At 37.1% G+C, this 25,023-nt stretch overlaps 1 protein-coding gene across 7 annotated transcripts in view; it reads left to right on the forward strand.

Moving 5' to 3' along the window:
- Positions 1–1,069: 1,069 nt before the first annotated feature.
- The window catches only part of LOC135427430 (Kv channel-interacting protein 1), a 98,096-nt gene continuing 74,142 nt past the window's right edge, over positions 1,070–25,023 (forward strand). For 2 of the 7 annotated variants that reach the window (XM_064680945.1, XM_064680946.1), the window contains exons 1-2: positions 15,346–15,574; positions 19,590–19,821. Coding sequence is in view for 2 of the 7 variants with exons in the window: in XM_064680948.1 (XP_064537018.1) it covers positions 1,161–1,209; positions 10,613–11,023; positions 11,329–11,391 (523 nt within the window). In the remaining 5 variants the exon portion in view is untranslated. Of the gene's footprint in view, positions 1,210–10,612; positions 11,024–11,328; positions 11,392–15,343; positions 15,592–19,589; positions 19,822–25,023 lie in introns of those variants that run through there. The other 5 variants (XM_064680948.1, XM_064680949.1, XM_064680944.1 and 2 more) reach the window with 5 other exon arrangements.

Below are 25,023 nucleotides of genomic sequence, written 5' to 3' on the forward strand. Positions count from 1 at the left end.
TGTTGAGAGCATTTTGGCTGCTCTGAAACATGAAGACTTGCTCGTGGTATGTAAAGGCTGACAATTAAAATCCGTTTTTTTTTCTGGAAACACCTAATTGCTGTATACTCCCGATTAAAGCAAGCATCTGAAGTGTGCGCTAATCGATTCGATTCGTGCTCACTTTGTATTCAACGCAATCAAAGACTGCACTGAATGCTCTCGGCTGATCGGACGCTTCAATTGCTACCCGCTGACTGGGCCAGAAGAGCACCCATCCACACCCATCCACACACATTTACACCCTTTCACCCTCCAGCCACTGAGCAACTCGCTGGCACGAAGCTATCTTCGTGCTGTTGGGCTTTTTCATTCGTTTTCGAAGAGAACGCACACTGAAATTCCATGAGATGATCGCGCACAGTTTGGGAGCAATTGAAGGCAAAATGTGTTGCCAAAAATACAAAATATGTACTTGTGGCTCATGTCCAAGGAACACGGCACGGGATGGCATGGCATGGCATGGCATGGTACGGGCAGGCCACGCCAGGCCAGGCCAGGCCAGGCACGACACGGTCGAATTGTCCGAATGGCTTGAAGAAAATGGAAAGTAAAAAGCGGCCAAAAGCATTTGCCGCACAACCGTCAACGCAAACAGACGACTATACGAGACGGGCAGCTGGTTATTTAACAGCGAATACAATCCATAGCAAATCATAGCAAGAAAATCGCGTAATATCGCACTGAATGTGTTCGAAATAGAAGTTTGTGTGCATGAAACGCGTAAAGCTCAGCTAAACAAATCAGATTTATATTACACGTACACTTGTGTGTGTGCCTGCGTGTGTGTGTGTTTGCGTTTGTTTGTTTGTTTGTTTGTGCAGTTTCTTGAGCCTTGGTAACACTTATGTGACCAATAGTGTGACCCGACGCGCGGTTTTTGGCTCGCTTTGCCACATTTGGTTTTCAGTTAATTTTTTTTCGATTTATTTATTTTGTTTTTGTTTTTTTGTGGTTGTGTGCCGTGTTGCCAAACTAATTTTAGCCTTGGCTAATGCAATAAACTGCACCGGACAGTGTGTGTATATAGTACGTGTAAATACTATATGATAATGCATCCAGAGATTGTTTCAACATTTACAACACACACGTGCTACTTGTGAGTGACGAGAACTAACGATATGCTCAGCGTAATGGCAAAGCCACAGGAAGTTCTGGATGTCGAGATGCGTAAGTTGGGGACAAGCTTTCAACAGCAGATTACCTACAAAAAAAACATATTAAGTTCCATATTATTTACGTTTTATCTAACTAGCCCGTTCCCTATGGTTGCTCTTAATACTCTGTTCACAAAGCACAACAGAGTATATTGGTCCAGTGACATGTCCATCTTGCTGAGGCCAGAAACTAGGCATAGAAATCTGTGTACCAAATTTTATAGGTAGACTACGACTACCTACTCCAAGGATAAAGTCAATTGTTTTATGGTCACAGTTTGAAAGTCATGGTCTGGGAAGGGGAAAAGGGCGGATCATTCCCATCGGCATTAACCCAAAATTTACAGAATTGTGTACAGAGTATTGTGCAGTGGGTAGAAGCCGACCGAAACTGATCAATCTAAGGTCACAGTTTGAAGTTCATAGCCTGGGAAGGGGGAAAGGGGGATTCATTCCTATCGACATTAACCCAATATACAAGCATACTCATTCAAATAATATTTTTGCCCTGTACAGAGTATTGTGCAGTGCGTAGCAGCCGATCTAAGATCTATCAAATCGAATTTTGGCAAATTTATTTAGCCCTAGATTAAAAAATTTATTACTGGACCTCAAATATTTGCTTTGAACAACATTTTGTGGTGTGAACGAGTTTTATTTGATGTGTTTTCTTCTTTTTTTTTTTGGCTTCCAATTTCTCACTTCCTATTTGCAATTGTTTTTTCATTCAAATGGCGATTGAAAGACCTACATTAGACCGGATGAAATTGGGGCTCGCCCTTCAGATTACACATTCTCATTGTTTACAAAACAAAAGCGTAAACAAAATTTCGAATATTCGAATGCAGAAATATTACTCAAACGCTTTGCAGCTCAAATGAGCGTACGCACTAAAAGATATTTTCGAACGCGGATTTCACAAGCTGCAATACACAGTCTAGAAAATGATAGGTTTTGTAAATAACACACTATACGATAAACTACAAATTTTATTATGAGCTGCAGAGGATAAATAATTAAATGCCTACATAAATTGATAGACTATATCTCAACTTCATTAACAATTAATGGGCGTTGCAAACTTCCAATGGACAGTACCTAAATTTGAATGCATACATTTTGTATATTTCAACAGAAACTTAAAGAGTTTGCTTTAAATTGGAGATATCGTTTTAAATGCTTTATTTTGTTAACAACATTTGCTGACTTAAATCTCTTAAATTTGTCAAAAAGTTTTGCGGCAAGCTGCTGAATTCTTGGAAATTGTGAATATTGATGGCATTGAAGACATCATTAGAAATGGTCTTTTCGTGAGGTTTCGATTACAGCGTATTGCTTGCTTGGAGTGTACAAATAAATTACATAATATGCTGGTTGAATAGTTTACGTTGTATCAATAAAGTTTAGTTCAGACTGTGGAATACCCTGCAAGAATTCTTGGTTTTGCAGTTGGTCAAATATTATGCAACTGAGATATGAAACGGTTCAAACTTGAGTCCTGATTAATTTTTAGCTATTTAGGAAGTTTCGCTTCATAGTAAAAAATACATAAGAATATGTTCAAACCGTTTCAAAATCGAGCTGAAATCCCAATCACAGCACACTTTACTTCAAAAATGGTTTGGTTTCATTAGAAATTTTGAAACTTGTTGACCTAGCAGGGATTGAACCAACATCTAGGCTGAGAAACGATGAATTGCACCGAAATTACCACAATTCTTATTTGGTTTGCAGCACAGATTTCAATAGGAATCTGATCAATCTGTTCTGTTTAAGTTTTGAGTTGAGATAGTTCGGGTATGATATAGACACAAAGTCTTCTTCCAGATACTCGTTGCAAGGATTAACATGATGGTTTCTGACGTTTACACTGTTAATACCTAAGTTATATAGGTTAAAAATGAATAGTACGAAGAATCGTATGTTTTTTTCTTTCTTTGGCGATGTCTATTAGGTGTATAGTGGAATGCTAGGCCAGGGCATTCGGATCGCTTTGGTATACACGATTTGTACACTTGCCACAACACTCACTTTATGTACCACCCATCGCGTTTAAATGGCATCAGAAATAGCCGTACGATTCGCATTAAAATAGATTCCCCAGATACAATTTCCACCCACACACTCACACACACACACACACACACACAATGAAACTAATGGTGTTAAGATCCAACTGAAATTACTGTGCGTGCAACACGTGCGGGTATTTTCATTGTGGCATTAGAGTTGGAAAGGGGAACGAAGCGGGGGTGGGGAGGGGGTGGCATCATTAAAAGTTGCCCAAAATACGCGCACAGCACATGGCCACAGCTGCAAATCCATGCCCATTTTGAATCGCAGCCCGGCCATTGCGAATGTAATTAAATTTATATAATACGAGCATATTATGTATATCAAAACGTGGCATAAAAAATAATAAATACGAGTGCAATAGAATTTGCCAAATAAACAAGTAGCGAGGCGGCAAATTTTCCATAGCCAAAGAACAACTGCGCTAACTTGGCCAACTCGGGCCAACTGGGCCAACATATGGGCCTCGCTGCTGAGGCGCTTAAAAAGTATTCTTATACACATTCACATATATCTATATATACATATATGCACACAAATTATGAACGGCCCCCAAGAAAGGTGGCAATTGCCTTTTGATGTTACTTTTTAATGTCTCTCGCATCAATTTGGAAGTCCCAGAACACCGAACGGAACACAATCACAATCACAACCGAAATGAACTTGAACTGCCAAACGGAAATGTATATTGCATTACGATTATTTTGATATTTGGAATACAGATTCGCACTGTTTACTTCGCGTTCGGCACGAAATTCGCTCGAAGCGCGTTCAATTAGCTGTCAGAAAATCAGAAATCCCCGAATCCCAGGCATAAAATATCAATATCTCAGGCCATTGCCGTGTCGATCTTTTATTGATCGATATGATATGCATTCTACATTCAAGAAAATAAAACAATTTTTCATTGCTTTCCCACTGTGCAATACGCTTTAACATATTCAGATGCGGGTAAATTTATTAAATATATAAAATATGTTTTTCAAAAATTGTATTGAAAACTAGAAAACAAATATTTATTCCTTTTTAAGGTTTTTTTTTAATTTATTTTAAAGAATCTTGAACAATAATATTGAACGCCAAAAATATATATTTCTTCATTGTTATACCATTTTAGAGGGTATTATAATTTTGTCATAAAATGAGTAATGCTCGGAACCGGCAGGATCGGACCACTATATCATATAGCTGCCATAGAAACGATCGGTTTAAAAGAAGGAAATCAAGATATCTTAATCAAATATATAAGTTTCACTTTGCTTCCTACTTATTCGCAATATCTTATCAAAATCGGAACACTATATAGGGCAAAAAATTTTCTGTTTTCTAAGATATTTCCACCAAACTCAGCATTTTCAAGCTGTACTATTTTCACATATCTGCAAAAGGGAAATGTCAAGGGTATCAAATCTTCGGCGTGCCGAAGATACCCTTACCCTCTCATATTTAATGAAACAAATATCTTTTTATTTATATATTTTAAAAATTTTTAAAAATTCGTTTTTTGATAATTATTTCTAATGAGTAATTTTGTTGAGCATATTAAAAAGTTTTAAATTACTTAGGAAAACCAAAGAGAAAGCAAAATATTAACTATAAATTCGTGCGACAACTTGTTCATTAAATTCACGTTTTTGTTGTAGGTAAATAAATAAATATATTATGTTCATTACACAAACTGCAAATGTTTATATATATAAGAAGGAAAAATGTATTTATTTAAATATTTAACAAACATTTAAAGTCAGACAACAGCAGAACACAAGCATATAAAAACTTTCAATCAATGAAGAAATCGTAAATGCTTTTAAAGAACTAAATAAAGTAAAATATATCGTAGAAAAAATATATTAAAACAAAATTGTTTAATTTTTGATAACTAAATATATTGTATTAAATATATTGAGCCCCGAAGCTCAAGCCATTTAACTAAATATTTGATATCATATAAACTTGAATGTATTTCAAGAAGTGAACGTTTTGACATTTTGATTTGGTTTCGGTTTGGCCCCGTTGCCTTCGCCTTCGACAGCCATTAAATGGCCATTGAGAAACAGTTTGAAACCCGACTGTCGAAAACAGAAGGTTGAAAGACGAAAAACCGAAAATCGACAAGCTGAAAAGCTGAAAACTGAAAAGCTGAAAAATTGAAAGCTGAAAACGCAAACCAAACGAAAGATCTAAACAATGTCTGGAACATGTTTTCTCTTGCATACAACAATTTTTGTTTTTTTTTTTTTGTTTAGATTTCATCTCGTCATAAATACATTTGCCAGCTCTCCACAAAATGAAAGAAAGAAGAAAAAGAAAAAAAAAACGCGAATAATTGGCAGCTTTTTGGCCAACATACCATATTACAAACGAATGGAGATACTCTGTTCGCGGCGGCAGAGCAATTGTGCCCGACTTATAGACGTGGTATTTATGCATATCATTAATATAAATATTTTTGCCTCTGGCTTTTTGCATTCGAATTTTATGAGTTTTGTAAAATTGTTGTTTGGATATAAAATGACTTGTTTTTCAAGCTAAATGCAAACGTTAATAAATACAATGAGCAGCAACAACAACAGCAACAACAACAACAATGAAACAATTTTCGGTTTGTGCGTCGTACAAATTTCGTGTGAAGCAATAAAAAAATAAAATTATTATTATTACTATATGCAGACATGCAGTAAAAGTGTATACTACACAGAACCAGATCCTGAACAGACCCATCCCAAGCGGGCAACAACTATATGTATGTTTCTGTCCATAACACATCTGCTAATTGACACCAATTGATGTTCTACCAAAGGCCATTCGATTTTATTGACTTCAATTGAACGCACAATATAATAATAGACAATGAAAGCATTGCCAAATGCTTCCAAGTCCGTGTTCATGTTGTATTAGCTAGAGTAGACAACAAGTTTGCGAACCGAACAGCTGCAAAGACGAAATACCTATTTATTTCTACTATGAGCCAAGCCCTAAAGAAAACCAGAAACCCCAAATCAAAATTTATAAGTTTTCAGAAATTGTTCGGTTCAAAATAAAAAAAAAAGCTTTTGGTGGAGATTCACGAACCGAACTTAAAAGCCTGAACCAACTACTAACAGTATTTCATTTGATTTTGCAACACTGGTAAAAAGCCTTGGAATGAAAAGAGAAAACAAAAAGTTAGACATTCGCCTTTTGCAGATATGTGATAAAAGTGAAGCTCATAATTGCTGAGTTTGATGAAAATATATTGGAAAAGAGAATATTATGCCATATAAGAACCTTCTCTTCGACCGATTGTTCCTATGGCAGCTATATAAATGATATAGAGTAATCCGATGCTGATACAATTTTGCACATGCATGAGGAGCATAGTGGAACTCATAAATGCCCAGTTTAGTGTAGATATCTTGATAAGAAAAGAAGGTTTTTTTTATACAAGAACTTACCTTTCGAACGATCGTTCCTATGGGAGCTATATGATAAAGTGGTTCGGTCCGGCCGATTCCGACATAGGTTCTGCCTGAAACAGAAAGACGGACCTATGCAAGAGGATAGCTTTATAACTGAGAGACTAGTTCGCAAACAAACAGACAGACGGAGAGACGTTAATAAGGAAAGACGGACAGACGGACGAACGGACAGAAGTATATGACTTTATCAACTTATCAACAACGGCTGTTGATGCTGATCTTGAATATAAATACTTTATAGGGTCGTCGATGTCTCCTTCTATGTGGAACTCTACCCTCTACAAGGGTATAGGATAATAAAAAGAGAATTTTAAAGACTTCAAAGAATTGTCATATTAATCATTTTATAAAGAGCACAAAATTTAAAGAAGAAGTCCAACTAACTGAGGGTTGAATTTGGAATAAACACATTTAGCTGCGAATGAGAATGTAAGCCAAAATTCCAAGAAGGCAATTTGAAATTTCTCTTAAATTTTCAACAATATTCATATTTAATCGAGAAATATATATTTATTTATTTATATATATATTTATATATGCATAGGTGAGACATTCTCTCACATATTTTGTGTCTAGCATTAATGGGGCGTAAATTTACAGCCCCGGCACTTAACGCCTCCAGAAAGACATCGTCAAGTGGCAGTTAAAGAATAATTATGGCACTCATTTGTTTAAATCAAATTCTAGCATATTGATGCCAAATAAACGACGCCGGGCGACAAAAACTCAAGGAGAGAGATTATCAAATAAATAATTTATGCAATTGTGAGCCGAAGTGCAGTTCCATGAATTCATTAGAAATGCATTTGAAAATGCAGCAAAATATATATATACTATATATATATATATTATTAAAGCTGCAAACCTAACAAACTTTGGCTCAGTTTTAGTGCATTGCAACGAAAATGTGAATCATTCAAAATTCTCGATGCTCAGCTGCGTTTTTTGGCAAATTGAATTAAAAGGGAAATGCACCCAGATGGATGCAAGGCAAAATATGTGTGCGAAATTTAATTTATTTATACCCAGTACCTAAATGGCCTCAAGGGTATATTGAGTGTGTGTATGGAAATGAGCATGCATTCACATAATTATATATGGAGCATATATGGAGCTGGTATAAATGTAGCTGTGCGTATTGAGAACTACTTTTTTTTTAAGTTGCAAGCAGAAATCATGCTTCGTTTGAATGAACTGCGACTTGCTCAAATTCACTTTTGTAACTTTTAAAATTTGCTTTGAATGATTCTCAAATATCTTTGAAAACTAATGACAGTTAAAAGATTTTTTTTAAATTTTACATTCATCTTTTAAATTCTCAAATATATTTGAAAATGTAATAATAGTAAAAAAGCCTTTGAACATTTTTCCATCACTTCTCTCAGATTCTCAAATATATTTGGAATTTAATGACATTAAAATAGGCATCTCTTCTCCTGAGAGGCAAAACGTTTGCAAATAACTTTATTGAAAATTTTTTCACTGATTTTTCAAGCACTTGAAACATTTTTTTACTATTGCTCCATGCTGTTTTCTAGGCGATCTTACGTTCATGCTGTTGCACATAGCTGTTCGTTAGAGTGAGTGTGTGTGTGTTTGTCCTGGTTTGTAAGGACATTGTAAGCCAACAAATATTGCGTATACGCAGACAAGACTGTTGTGCGATTTATATTTCAGCAGTTGGCAGTTTGTTTGGCACTTTGACGCTGACATTGACACACCAACGCGCCAGCAAACATATGCACAACACACACACACACGCCACGCACAGACACATGTGTGTGTAGTTGTGCTAATACATCAAGTGATGGATGGGCGCACAATTGGTTGTGCGGCGTCCGGAAACTGTGCGTAAAATTTAGCAATGTTTTATTTTATAATCAATTGTTTTTTGTTGTTGTTGTTGCCCGCCGCTGCGCAAATAAATGGCAAGCAAATAAAACCAAACAAAAACAAATAAAAAACAAATAAATAAAAAAAAACAACGCTCTAACCAAAATAATACAGTTTGTCGCTGCATTGGCCATAAAATAAATGAAACAAGCAAATGATGAATCACACGTGCCACAAAACTAGCAGCTCCCTCTTCAGACCTCCCCCCCCCCCCCCCTTCTATAGATGAAAAATAAAAATAAAATAACAATAAGTTATATCAAAAAAGTATTTGTTATGCCCGGCTCGCCTCCTATTCAATTGCAATTGTCGTGTGCGATTTGTGGCACGATAAAATATGCTCAAATAAACATCGCAAAACAAAAAAAAACAAGAAGAGAGAACCGCAACGGATACATCGACCCAAACAGCATGTTGCAGCTGGCAACAAGCCAGAAATTAGCCAGCTGCGGCTAGGATAAGAGTTTGTCAAGCAATATACCCTCCCAATTTCCCTCCACCAAAGTGGCCCCAAGCAACGAGAGAGAGCATAAAGCAAATGCTCAGCCAAAAAGGTCGACATATTTTTAAAATATTGCACTAAATGCTGTTGCACAAGCCAAACAAATAATGTGTCGACAGCTGCTGGCATATAAATCAAATGGCCAACAACTTGCAACCTGGCAGCTAAGTAAGTGCAAATAAATGAGCTCAGATTGTGTACAATCCGATCGCTGGTGCCTCAGGTGGCAACTTTGAGCATTGCACACAGCCAAACAAGTCACAGATGATACCTGGAATATATATCTGCCTGCAGCAAGTACCATATAGTATATATAGTATATAAGGGGGCATATTTTAAATTAGAGATTTTCATGCACGGAGATGCTAGAGGAGTCTATTTCTATCACGACATTTGCCTTGTCTAAAAGAAGACATCCGTCTTTTTGCTGCAGTTTTGAAGTAGAGATCTGAAGTAGAGATCGAAGCACTATTTCGTATACCTTCAAGTTTGTTTTTATTAGAGAAATTTTCGTTTGCAACTTGTCTTTATTCGACTTGTCTCTCCATTATTCGCTTGCCTATAACACTCACTATTTCTCTCTCTTCCATGCAAGTTCTCTCTTGCTCGCACCTTTATATCGTCTTTCTATGCGATCGACTTATATAATTAACGTGTTTTTCTTTGTTTTTATAATAAAACGTTCGTTTTCAACATCTTTTCATTCGACTTGGCTTGCTTTAGGGCACTTTTTGCTAACTTTCATGCATGTTCGCTCTTGCACTCTCCTCAACATCGCCTTTCTATCCGATTCTCATGATGCTCAAGTAAGCCTCGCTTATGTTATTGTTTATTTAAAATGTTTCTTCTTTGCTTTTTATGCTAACTCTTTGAAAATGATTGTAAGTCCAAAACTTTACAGTCCACTGAAGCATACTCCCAAAGAGTTATTGTGTGCTATCTCAAAATGGTTTCGAAGTCGTTCGAACGAAATAGCAACAAAGTACGGTCATATGTCATAAGTGAACTATAAGAATCCTTGTTCAAAAAGAGTTAAATTGTCGCTCATATGTTACTTTTTTTTATTGCCGTTGAGCTGTTGAGTCCTCGACTAGAGTTTTGCAGCGGGCAAGCGTGTTATGCTTTTTGTTTTTTTTTTTTTGCGCATTCTGCGCCATTTGGCACATTGCCTTGCATATTTTTGAGAGCTCCCCGCCCGAAAAAAAGTGAAACGAATACATTGAATGCAAATTTGAATGATTTACGACATTCGCAAGTGGGGGGGAACAAAAAAACAAAGTAAAATCAGAATTGCACGGGACAGCAAAAATTTGTCACATATGCGTCGCGTGCGAAATGGGATTTTCCCATTTTCCGATTTTGCAGTTTTCTAAATTTTTTTTATATTTTGCTGTTGTTTTTTTTTTTGTTTTGGTAAAATCACAAATCAGCAAAGCAATTGATGAGAATTTTCAACTTTTCCTCTTTTTTGTTTTGTTTTTTTTTTGCAGCAACGGCAGCGACGAACTCAAGCCCATTGCGGGGTACCGTCAATGTCATTACCATCATCAGTTACAACAACAACAACAATAACAACAACAACAGCAGCAGCAGCAGCAATAACAATAATAATAACAGCAGCAACAATCATAACAACAACGACAACGGCAGCATCACACCTGGTGACTCAACGCTGCCGTCTGTGGAAGCTGGTGGAGCAACCGAAGGCGCCCCAGTGGAGCACAGCTTTGTGGCAATACCATTGCTGGAGCGTCGGCGTCGCAGTCGCAGCCACAGTCGCTGCCGCATCACGCCACTGGCGCCCATCCATTGCATGCAGAGCGGCGCCCATCCCGAGGACCTAACGCAACTATCCCGCTCCGTTTCGTGTTTCGTTCGCATTCGCCGGAGTTTTGTCAAATGTGAGTTAGCTGACCGCCCCGCCAATCCCCCCGCCACAGGGCATTGCATACGCATATATTCAAATCACAGTTTATAATTCCCATACCGATTCCCTTGCCAATCTCGATGAAGCCCTTAAACGCGGCGTTTAACTGTTTGACCCAACTGCATTTTCATGTTAACCCTTTTGAGTGTCCATTTTCCTTTCCTTGCCGCACAGCGATTTTAATTGAATTGCGCCATTTTCTTTTTTGTTTGTATATTTAATTGTACTCCCCCCCTCCACTCCACAGACTCAACAACCATTTTTTTATTCTGTTTGCAGTTTTTGGCAAAATCATGGGCAGCAATAATCCCAGCGAGGCGGATCGATATGACTATTATGATTGTGAGTACATCTAACCAATATATACACATATATGTACATATATAAGTCAATTAAGAGTAGGGTTATCTTTGAATAGGACTAGGACTTTATACCAAAGCTGATGACCCGTCGTATACGTAATATTTGGTGGGCTCGACGTGGTGTATACTTTGTATGTGATGCGTCATAGAATTAAAGACTAATTAAGGAGAAACCCCAAAAATTTAGATAATTAAACGAGCACTAAATATAAACAATTCAACGGCTCCACTAAATATTACGTATACGCAGAGTCATTAACTGTGGTTTAAATGTATAAATATATATATATATTAACAATAGGTTCTATATGCCACTGGAGAGTAGGGTAATGTTGGAATAAGTCTAGACTTATACCAAAGTTGATGAACCTGCATATTCGTAATATTTGGTGGGGTCAACATGACGTATACTTTGTATGTGATGGGTCAAATAATAATAACCCGTTAAATTATCTTGATTTATAAGCTTTATTTTCAGTGAATTTTTAATTTTAAATTTGATAACGTTTCTTCCACATTTTTGTCATCTTTAGAAGAATGTAAATACCTTTAAAGAACCAAGAGCTTTAAGTGAATTTATAAAATCGAATACTTCCAATAATCCCATCGGGTTATATTTCTGCCTGTCTAATAGAGTTGTTTTTTTGGGCTTTTGGTGAAAATAAACTTTAATGAAATTTAATTACTATTAGTGAGCAATAAATTGTGTTTGAGTAGCCTTGTGTCAATGTTGAGCATACGCCATACACACACAGAGACATATGTACATAAGGAGTAGCTGATGGTTAAATTAAGTAAGAGGCGCAGAGAGGGGTGCGGGCAACATACAACGAACAACATGAATCCATTACAATATTTGCATCTTTCGATTCTTTTGTGCTCATTTCGCTTATTTTATTTTTTTTGGTGCTTGTTTAATTTTTTGTCTTATTTGTCTCTTTTTGCCTTCATCATTTTTTTCCAGTCTCTCTCTCTCTCTCTCTCTCTCTCGCTCACTCTGTTTCTCTTTTTGGCTACGTCCTTTATGCGTGGCTGGCACTTCAAACCAAGCGGCAAGTGGCTGTGAAAGCCAGCAGAAAATCAATAAGACCCCAGAGACAGTGGCAGCTGTGCAGGGGGAAGTGCGACTGTGGGGGAAGTGCGAGTGTGCGGGTGTGCGTGTGTGTGCTTGACTCAGCTAGCTATGGCAGGTGGGAGGGGGGGGGGAGAGAGAGAGGTGTGGGATAGGCAGAGTAAGAGAGAAAGCGACATTGGGCATAAGTAGTATTTATGTTGGTATCTAAATATCTACAGTCATCTGTCAAATATCACGTTTCTTGTTTACACTTTTCTACTTCGACGGCGACTTCGACTTCGACATCGTAGCCAATATGCCCCCCCTCCCCGTCCAACGTAGACCACCGACCCGACCACGACGCCACTGACTGCTGCCCGCTGCCTTACTTGAAGACCTGGCGCCGTTTCTAACTGTGGTTCTGCTGGCGCAGCCAACGCTTCCATCTGTGTTGCTTCTTTTGCGCGTGTGTTTGTATTTGGCATGTGGAGTGTTGAGTGTTGAGTGGCATTTGCCGTTACGTGCGCTGCTGCTGCGGCTGCTGCTGCCGAATGCAAACAAGAGGAACCGCAAACAGCAACAACAACAACAACAACAAGCCAGGACAGACCAGGCCAGGCTTGGGCAGCCGCAATGAGTATTACAAACAAAATACCCTTGATATAGCCCATAATCAATGCACGGCACGAAGCATATTTAGCGGTCATTAATTAGACAACTGACGAAAAAAGATGCTGAAACGGTTAACAGTTACTTGAGAATAACGACCTAAAACGGCTGGGTTTGAATACCTCTTTGCTTGTTACCAATCTTGTGTACAGTTTTCCATTTAATTCTAAATACTCTAGTCCGACGCGATCTTATGCTTTTTATATACATTTTTAAAATTTCTGTTAATTTGCTTTGGATATTTTATATTATAGGTAGATATTTAAATTTGATACGTTTGCATTTACTTCACTTACTTCTTACGGGGTATTTGCTAGTCGTGCAAGGCTTTTTGTCCGCCTGTTAATGTCTTGCGCTAATCATGTTTGATAATTTTTGCTCATTTCAAGTATTGACATAACCTGTTCTCAGATAATTTCTGTATATACAGGGGTATATACATATATATATACATATATATATATATATATATATGTATATGTATTGTATATGGTATTCCTTAAATTCCTCTTTTGGGTTGCGGCTAATTAGAGTACTGCATACTTTTGAGCTTGTTTCGTAAAAGGCACTTCAAGGTATTTTCTTTCATAACTTTAAAGGTGTTTTAAATATTTTTTTGTGTGCCTATAGCAAATTTCTTTCATAGGGGAGGACAATTATTTTGGATAGGACTTTACATAACTTTTGTGTTTCTATTTTAAGCATCCATTCAGTTTCAAAACTAGTCAATGCGAAATTTAATTAGATAAAATCCATCTCTGGATTAGATCGTAAAATAGTTATCTATAGTTCTCAAAGCACATTAAAAATTTATTGTATAAATATATTGTCTAATATGCCAGTTTTTCTAATTTTTATTGAGTACAGGCTGCAAAAAGTCAACTTGTTGCTAGAAATTATATTCATTTATTATTCAGCTTGAGTTCGGAGCAGTCTGTGCTACGTAATTTGAGTAGAATTGGCATTTGTGATATTTCATAGCCAATAAAATGATTATCATTTGGAATGCGATAGGCTGGTTTCCCATCCCCGATAATCGCTTCGATTTCAGAGCAACCTGCGGCGGTAATGGGCTTCAGATGCTGTCAGTGCGGCTCGAAAAGTCGAATTCTGAATGCCTTTTATCGCCTTTTGTGTTTTACGTGAGTCAAGTGTCTCATTCTTACAATCGATTTATAATCCCAGCGCAATATGTTCAATTTTCAAATACACACACACACTTATACACACATGCACGCACACATGCACGCACACACGCGCGCACATGGAGCTAAAATTTGCTGTGCTTTTTACCATCTCAGGCTTAGCTTTTTGTCTTGCTCCCTTTTGCTCGCCCTATGTGTGTGTGTTAGTGTGTGTGCGTGCATGTGCCTTTGTGTGTGTTTTGTGTCTATTTCTTTTTAACACGTACTTTACGCAATTTAATTTACCCTCTTCGACGGGTCGGCCACAACTCTCGCATGCGAGTCGAAAATTTCCTTTCTTTAGTTTTGGGCATGCTAATAGTATCCGTTAACGGTTCGTTTCGATTCGAACAGCTGTTGCAGGCTACGTTTACGGGCAAACGTGCAACATCTGCACATAGCAGAGACTTCGCGCCCAATGCCTCCACCATCCCTCCTCACCACCTGCCCCATCATTTGGCATGCTGACAATGATAATGAAGCGCGCGTCTGGGCGCGCTGCCGAGTTGCTAAGCAACAGGTAGGCCAACATTTTGGCTTGGCCTGCGAGGCTGCCTCACCCACACACTCTCACTCACAACACACACACACACACAGTTGCGCACACACATATACATGAACGGCAGCAGAGAACCACAGCATGCAGCTGTTTACGGCTCGTCGGTGCCTTCAAGCCGATTCGTGCCGTTCGTTTATGGCACTCGTGTTCGCCGCTGCGACAAGAACAGGGAAATTTTTTACTATCTGTGCACTCGCTCTCTATCTGGCCATCTCTCTCTTGCTCGCTCGCGCTCTCGCCTTTAAGTTGTGCTTGTAAATTTCCCTAGTGCGATTTATACTAGCAGTCCAACATCATACAAGTGTTTTCTCGCATGCGATTTTGGAGTCGTGCGAATCGTCGCGTCGTTGGGATTGCCAGAGAATTCGCAACGATGTGGACGCCGCCGTCAACGTTGACGTCGCCGTCTACGCACGCACGCTGGCAAAATGTGTGGAACCAAACGCTCTGCGTCCGTCGACAGAGTCGCTGGCTCTGCTGCCTGCTTGCGTTGTGGCTGTGTCTCTGGCGCAAAGTGATTTCAGTTTCTAGTTCTCGTTCAGCATTGCCGACGGCACGACGTGTTTGTTCTTGTCTGTGTGTGGGCGCGGGCGCCGAAGCAGCAGCAGCTGAAGCGCAATTTCCATTGCCTTTGCCTGCAACAACGACAATCGGCGACAAAACCAAACAAAACAAATCAAAAACTGTTGTTCATTTGGTTAGTGTCTCAAATTTGTGTGTGAATAAATTATTTTCTCTAATTTTTTTTTTTGTATTTTTGGTGCAAAACTTCAATGTAAAAATATTAACAGAAATGGAAATTTTTTTGGAAAATTTGTTTGCTGTTTTTGTGTTCATTTTCGACAGCTAACTGAAAATACTCGAAGAGAAATTGCAAATTTTGGCAAGTGTGAATATTTTAATAAAAAAAAATAAAACTGAAGCATTTAAATAACAACAATTTTTAAGGTTTATAATGCACAAATGCTTAAAATGCATTTTTAATAGACTACTTATTGAGTGAAATCCACCTTTAAGGCTTATTAATAATAAAACAACAACAAGAAACCATACTTTAATTTAAATAGTTTAATTGTCCCACAGTTTTCTGTTTGCGCAAGGTTTATACATATGTATATAAATGTTAATATATGTTAATATATGTTAATATATATGTACATATATGTATGTTAATTTCGTTGAATCGCATAAAGCCCAATCAATATTCAATTAGGCTTCGCGCTTTTTTGTCGTGGTCAGCCGCTTTAAATGCCACGCAAATGCGATTAAAGATTAAACCAAGAGATTTTTTTGCAAATTGAAAATTGCAAAAGTGTTAAACATAAATAAAGTAATTGATATAAATATTCGTGTGTATTTATATAAATTATTTAAAGACAAAAAGAATCAAATTGTTGTTAGTTTGTGTTCCTTCTGAGCCTGATCGCGTGCATAGCAAAAAGCTTAAGAGCTTTATATCTTCGAGAAATATGATCTTTGATATGTGAACCGACCAATGCCTTTATTATAATTATTAATTATTATAATTATTCTGGTTATTATTTAAATTATTCCGGTTATCATTATATTTATTCTGATTGTATCATTATAATTATTCTGATTGTATCATTATAATTATTCTGATTGTATCATTATAATTATTCTGATTGTATCATTATCATTATCATTATCATTATCATTATCATTATCATTATCATTATCATTATCATTATCATTATCATTATCATTATCATTATCATTATCATTATCATTATCATTATCATTATCATTATCATTATCATTATCATTATCATTATCATTATCATTATCATTATCATTATCATTATCATTAGCATTATCATTATCATTATCATCATTATCATTACTATCACAATTTTTATATTATTATTATTACTGCTGTTATTATTATAATATTATATTAATAGTGATAATTAATTATTTATTTTATTTATTGATTTTATTATAACCTTTTAGTCCCCTTCTATCTACCTATCCCGGAATACAAACCCGAAACCTAGTTGTACATTTTATTTTTATTAATTTTTATTCGATTCATTTAAGAGCCTTTCACTTGTAAATTGCGCTCAATTTGTTAAATAACAACTCCGCTCATTCACATATTTTTTTGCTAGCTATAAAACTATGCATCGTATTTTTTCCCAGTGAGCTGGGGAAAATTGTACTTGATCAGGCTCATGGAACGACGTATTCAAACATTTGGCAAACTTTTTGCAATGTCTCAATTCAGGCAATATTTGCCGAAAACTATGCAACATTTCGATGCTTGAATACTGGAGTTTTTTCTGCTTTCAACAGATCTTTTTTCTTTTGTTTACCTAACATAGAAGTGTTTACTAGTGAGTTGTGGTTCAGCTGCCATAAATAACTTGGCCAGAAAAATGGTTTTAGCTCTTGGTCAAATGGCCACACAAGCCCAATTGGCTCTGTGTACGTGTGTGTGGGCGGATGTGTTGGCTTGAAAGAGACATTCACATTGAGTGCGTCAATTTAAAAAAAAAATAAAAAGCCAACCCAAGAGTACTCTAGTAGGGAGTGCCCGACTTTACCATATGCCGAGCTGCTGTAACAAACATTAGAACTCATTCTAAACACTTATTCACATAATCATACTCACACACACACACACACGCGCTGAAGCTGCGCATTTTACACAGCTGCTGCGCTTCTTTTTCCCTTGGGAAGTGCAGTCCCCAGACTATGCGAAATGCAGTCTTTATTAACTTTGGAGTTCTTTGTCCGATCTTTATGAAATTTTCAGGGCATACGTTTAGCAATCAAAAGTGTGTATTTACCAATGCCCAAGGTTTTAGCTTTATTTTTTAGCCAATCTTACCGAAATGTTCAGGGCATAAATATAGCAGTATAGCATGACAAAGCACAAGGATCTAGCTTTACAAATGATTATTTTTATAATTTTTATTGAAATATAGTTCATCAGTTCATCAAATGCTCTCTTCTGCCTGTTCTTCAACATTTGACACAAAACTATTTGGGCCTTCCTTTATTTACAAACTCTCAATGGGTGCAGGGCAATAAAAAAGACGGCAAATAAATTTAACTAAACCATACAAACAGACCCCAACTGAACAAATAATTGCGCATATTTAATTACATGTCGTGCCCTTAAAAAAACAATTTACGATAGATAACCAGAAACAAAAATTTGGCATTGTTTTAGTTCGGGTGCTGTTTAAATATTAAAGCGACGTTCATTCATTTTTAATTTCAAATCAAAGCGAAAAAAACAAACATAAAAAACTAAACAAAAATGACAACAAAAACTACAGCAATAAGAGGAAGAGCGAAAGCAACACCCCACCTAACTCAATCTCTTACCCCTGAGCACCAAGGGGAACAACAACAAAATTTGAAGCATGCGTCGCAATAATTATTTAGAAAAAATTGCTCATACGCCGCGTTTCCGCGACAGCTTTTATGTGAGGCTTACTTTGCCAAGTGTGTGTGTGTGTGTGTGTGTGCGTGTGTGTGTGCGTGTGTGTTGGTGTGTTGGTGCGTGGCTCGGTTGCTTTGCAAACGTTTTAAGCCCATTTCATATAAATGTGCATCTGAGAGCCGAGCTGTGCATTGCATTAGAAATATTACGCATACGCCACATGGGGCGCGCGCTCGAAATTGAAATGTGTGCAAATACACAGATGCGTAAAGTTACTTAAATATATTACTGCCGGCATACATGAGACTACATATATTTGCAATTAATTTTGATGATAAGATAAAGTCAGTCATACCTAACGTAAAATGACAAGATCTTAAAGCCTCGACTTTGGAGCGAAAGCTTTTCAGCTTCTTTTATACACTTTCCATGACTGCTGTATACCTGCAGAGCAGGTGTTTTAAGTGCCAGCTGCCAGATTTGAAAGCTGCTGCCAAACTTTATATATGTCCTAGAGTCACAGGTCCTGCGGCCCAGCCAGGACACAGTTCGACAGTCCGTGAGGGTTCCGGGTTACGGGCACTCCCCTTTGCTTGAGCTGTCTTCCGGTCAGCAAAAGTTTGAAATGCTTCTCCTTTTGTCGCCACACATTGCTTGAGCGAACAGATTGTAAATTGATGACTGCACACGAGGAGCACGGCAACCGACTCAACTTCTAAATGTTAACCTTTTTGTTGCTGTTGGGTCATTTGAGGTTCACTAAGAATTTGTACAGCTTCCAGCGAAAGCCGCAGCTGCAGTGCTGCAGCGGCTCATGTAATCCATAAACATTACTTGCTGATTTTTATAATCAGTTCAAAGTGTTAGCTACACCCACGCACAACTACACCCACGCACAACTGCACACACACACAGCTGTTCATTCATGAGAATCTCGTGGCATAAACAAAAAAAAAAAATGCAGCCAAGAAGCGAAAATGAAATTAAATGAGTGTGTAATTTGTGTAATTTGGCTGGGCCGCAAGGTGATAGCGGGTAGGGGGGGGCAAATGTTTTGAAATTTATGTGCATAAATATTTGTACACTACGTTTTTGGCTTACTTTTGCGGCCAGTTGCCAGATTTCGCAATAGACACAAATTGCGGCCCATTGTGGCACGGTAACGAAAGGCGCTAAACAGTTGGGACATTTAAGCGGAAACTCTTGTTGTTCTTGCATAAATCAAAAAGACATTTCAACAAAAGCCTCAGTCATTTAATTAACGCATACACAAACCCCGTTTCTGTATACTCAATAGCGCTCGTCGGCGCGACAGATTGTGGGGCGGGGGCAAAAAAAAAAAAACAAAAAAACAACCTTAAAACAAAATCTTTGAACGTGCAACAAATCAATAACAAACTAAAAGCAAAGCTAAGTAAAAACAAAAACAAAAAAAACTACCTTCAACAATTCCGAGCAAGGCACAACAATATTTGATTGATTTGTGGCAGCAGCAGCAGCAACAACAACAACAACAACAACAACTGTCGGTGAGTAGCCACACAAATAAATAATTAATGAGCCGTGTGTGTGCTTAAACAATTGCACAAACAACAATTTAAACGCAAAGAAAACACAACACATCAAAAATTAAGAAAAACCGTCAAATTAACTAACCAAAAACCAGCAGCAAGTGCATCAAAATTGCTCCCCAACAAAAAGAATTAAGCAAAAACAAAAAACAAGCACAGAAAAAACAACACACACACACACACACACACACATACAGACACACAAAAACAATGTAAAGGTGCATTTAATTTGTGCAAAAAAAAAATAAAAGAGAGAGAGAACGAAACAGAAACAGGAGACAACTAAATAAATGATGTGATTATTTTTATTTTTTCTTGTTGTTGCCATTGTTGTTGCTTTCGGTGTTTCGTGCGGCTTCTTGTGGCAAGCTGAAATACCTGTTTTTAAGCATTTTAAATAGGGCCAATTACTAAGGGGATAATACATATAATACCTATTATTGCTTAAAAGAAAGCAAAACATTGAGTCTTTTTCATGAGCGCAGCTTTCACGGCGCTTGAAATGTTAATACTAATATAATTACGGTATTAATTTATTTATATATACTATATAAATATTATATAAGTATATACTATATTAAAATATTTTATGCATACATTAGGTACATCGGCTGCTCCTTAAAATAATTTAGTTTTTAGGACTGACATTTCGAATATCTTGAGAGCTTACTTCACATTTCTTAATTTGAAAAACTGCGAGCTATAAATGAATCAGATAAATTAATGGAGTTGAAGCCAACAAATTGCTGATATCATATATACATACAAAATGAATGACAAAATAATCTAACAACAGGAATATAAAGAAATCTTCGACACAAGCCGATGATTCAATACCCTTGCAGACATTTGCCTTTTGCATCTGCCATACATTAACCTAGTTTTCGATCTATGTCACTTTATGATTTAGTATTGCGATGTTGATAAGAGTTTGCATATAAAAAAGAAAACCTACATTTCGTCCAATCTTTCCCATGGCAGCTATACGATACAGAGGTCCGATCCGGCCGGTTGCAACATATGTACTGGCTGGAGCAGAAACAAGGACCTAAGCAAAGGTTCAAGAGGAAAGCTTTATAACTGAGAGACTAGTTTGCATAGTAACAGATAGACAGACAGACGGACGGACTTGGCTATATCAACTCGGCTGTTGATGCTGATCTAGAATATATATACTATAGGGAGTCGGAGATGTGTCTCCGTCAATGCGTTGCACATTTAACGACAAATTTATAAAAGCATCTACAAGGGTACAAAAAGAATAATTGAAAGTTAACAATTGAAGTATTGAACTCAAAAAACAAATAAATTTAATTATAAATATATTTCTACGTTATTTTTCGAATCGAATCAATGTGTTTTATAAAATATTTTTCTAATACAATTGTTGAAGCTCGTCAAAAAGGAATAGTGTATCGCAAAGCTGGGAACTTTTGGCTCAAATTGAAAGCTTTTTATTTGAACTAACATAAAAAAAAACAAGTATATTTTACTGCGCAAAATATTTATTTGCGCGGCAAACGTATTAAAGCTAAAAATGTTTGCGAGCTGTTTTATTTTAATTAATTCCATTAATTCATTTAAAGTGATTTTGTTTTTGGGGCAACAAAACAAATACTTTTCAAATTTCAAATATAATTAATTAGTTTAATGTAAATAGCAAACGGAATGAAAACAACAAACGCAGCCCGCCCCGAAGGCAGGGCAATTGTTGTGAGCAATCAAATAAGTATCTGCTGTACATTTCCATATACATATGTTAGAGAGACACCGAGACATATATATATATGGGTGTGTATGTGCGTGTGTGTGTGTGTGCGTGTGTGTGTGTGTGTGTGCACAACACATCCGGAATCCGAAATAAGCAAATAAAATAAAATACCTGCAGGCCATCTACTCAAATGTAATTTATAAATGCGACAGACATGTTTTTGCAAATTTGATCGGAATAAGACAAGCAACAGCAACAACAATGAAATGTTATTCAAAAACAAAAGAGGAAAGTTGATAGATGCCTGAATACCCTGCATTTGTTAGCTAATCCAGTTGCTTGCTACATTTTGTTAAATGTAATGAGACAAAAGCTCTTTTGCTTAGCTGTGTAATATTTAATTTATTATTTTATTTACTTATCATCATTGTAACTTGAAATTGGATTTAAATTACAAAAATTCTGTGGTCATTTTATATAGATAAGCCTTAAAGTCTAAGTCGCACTTCATAAAACTGGAATCTTTAAGTTGATGAATTTGCCTCGAATGAAGCTTGTTCTAAATATCTTAATATCTTCCACATACAGCCCGCCAATTTCAGGTCCTGATTAAGAGGCTGATTAAGATGAATACCCGTACTCTACCTATACAAATATGTTTTATAGGCCTTATAATCAGACTATATATTATATTTGTCACTGAGAAAGAAGTAAATAAAACACCTCCATCGGTCGGTGATGCTATTAGAAAATTGTGTATTCTAATTAGGCTTTTGGGTCTTAATTTTTATAATTTGATATATTAAATAACTAGGGTCTTCCTAGTAGTCGTATTTGTCGACCATATAATAAATAAATAAAAAATATACCAGTACATATATGCTTTTTGAAGTCGACGATTCGAATATCACAGACTTAATTCTACTAAAGCTTCGCATTTAGTTAAATGGTCATAATAAGAAACATATAGGGTGTAATGATTTTGTGCTAACGTATGTAACAGGCAAAAGAAAGCATCTCCGACGACATAGAGTATATATATCTCGATCAGCATCAATAGCCGAGTCAATTTAGCCATGTCCGTCCGACTCTCCGTTTGTCCGTCCGTCCGTCCGTTCGTATGTATGAACGCAAGGATCTCAGAACCTATAAGAGCTATAGACATAATATTTTGACGTAGGTCCTCCAACTGCCCACGCAGTACGAGTTCGTTGTATTGATAATCGATATCGATTCGATATCGAAATCCTGTTTAGCAAATCTCTTACTTTTTAAGAGCCAGAGACAACATTAAACATTTCTAGAACTTGAGCTACTCCGAATAAATGCTGTTTATGTTAAATTATAGAGCTTCAATAATGCGCTTTTTACTAAACATTTCTTCAATTCAGCTTAAAAAGGAATGCGAATAAATGGAAGATGCGACTAGTTAATAATGCACTATGTTTATAAATGAATAATATATAAAAAGAGTTGTTAACATACATGTCCATATTCCTATCGTCAGTCAATTAGCAGCTTACTCTATACAACTTTTGAGATCCATTGAGTAGATTATGTGGTATATCATATAATAAGCTGACAACTGGCGCATGACGCTTGTGAAATGTGCAACATTTCCCAGTTGCTCATGAAAGAGATATTGTAGATGATGACGATGATGTGGCAGATGATGATGATGATGAGGAAGATGATGATAATGAGCAGGAGGCTTGAGGTGCTGAGGTGCTGAGGAGCTTCTCTCGCGAATTGGCAAATAACTAAGTTAAACGAATGTGTGCTTTCAATGCTAGCTAATGGCCAAAACACAGAGACAGAGGCAGCCATAACTAAACAGGGCGAGAGAGAACGAGAGAGAGAGAGAGAGAGAGAGTTGGGGCACAGCAACAACACAAATGGAGAGCGACAGGCGGCAACAAATTTAATTTCGTAAGTGATTTTTGGCAAGACAGGTGAAGGCGTCTATAAATATAGGCGATGTCGTTATAAATTTGTCTGCCTGGGCTGGGCTGCACGGCTGGGCGCGAGGCGCGCTAAAAGTACAACAAAAAATTATGTAAAAACAAAAGGAAAATCAAAATCAAAGCGCGTTGAGCGACATATAAATTTCAATGCACACGCAAGAGTTACTTGTGGGCGTGGCAGGCGCAATAGCTACACAGCACAGCCACAACTAAATCAATGTACATCAAAGAGGTTGACTCGAGGCATAAAACAAACCATACACACACACCCACACACACACACACAAGCACACACAACTAAATTAAATGTGAATTTTATGGCACCGAATTCTGCCAGACAATCGACGGTAAAACATGGCGTATGCGCAACGTAAGCGCACAGCTGAGCAGCCACGTCCCGTCGGCAATGCAATGTAACAAAATGTCTGCATTTATACTAAACAACAAGCCGAACCACATTCAAAGGAAATTTCAAATTAAGCCAAGCTGAAGCCAAGCCTGAAGTGAATTCGAACTTAACATAATCATCTGCTGTCGTGGTTTAAATTCACGCTAATTATATAAAAACATAATTGGGAAAACTTTTGAAATTGAGATTAACAAGAGTTTTATCACTCAGGAAAAATACCTTTAGAACCTGAAGCTGACTGCAACAATTCTAAATACCAAAAACATTTGTTGGTTTTGCCTGAAAGCTCCATTTCGCTCGAATTTCACCAGCTATTAAAACTAGTTATTAGTTGTTGTTTTTTGGCTTTCGTTTATGTTGTTTCGCTTGACTAAGCTCCATTTAAAACATGCGCCAACTAGTTCCAAAACGGAATGTTAATTAACTGCATGATAAAGCAAACTTCGGGTTAAACTTTTAGATATATGCGAATTGCAGGCACTTGAAAGCCCAAATTAGCTGGAAAAACACAAAGAAAAAAAAAATAAACAGATAAAAAATACTTTACAAAAATGTTAAATCTGTTTGGGAATGCATTCAAAATCCTGTTCAGGTGCTGTCACGGACAGAAACCGAAACAGAAACAGAAACCAAGCTGTGTCTTTTTGTCAGCAGAGGTGATAGTTAATTGTGGTAGAATTTATGCGTCTGCGATTGTTTTTAATTGTGTGCGTGTGTACGCGTGCGTGCGTGTGTGTGTGTGTGTGTGCGTGCTGGCCTGGGCAACTAAGTCTTGACAGCCGTAAAGGCAGATACTTGACACGGACAACAACCACAAGCGACCACAGCAGCGCTGCCGGGCCAAAAACAGATCGAGGCTTCCCAGACCCAGACAGCAGGCTTTGAAATATGAGCCGCATTTTGTGCGGTTTTTAGGCACGACGACACAAAAAAAAAAAAAAACAAAAAAAAAGAAGAAGGAAAATTGGGGAAAAAATGAAAACAGAAAACCTTTAACCAAACCAAAAACGGACACAGACACAGACTCCTGACTGCAGGACCTCAGAGATGGACTGCACGCATTTTTATTATTTCTT

The sequence above is a fragment of the Drosophila montana genome, unplaced genomic scaffold (assembly GCF_035044405.1).
Source record: "Drosophila montana isolate Dmon_TW-CO22-7 unplaced genomic scaffold, ASM3504440v1 contig_2178_1, whole genome shotgun sequence".
NCBI classification, from domain to species: domain Eukaryota; kingdom Metazoa; phylum Arthropoda; class Insecta; order Diptera; family Drosophilidae; genus Drosophila; species Drosophila montana.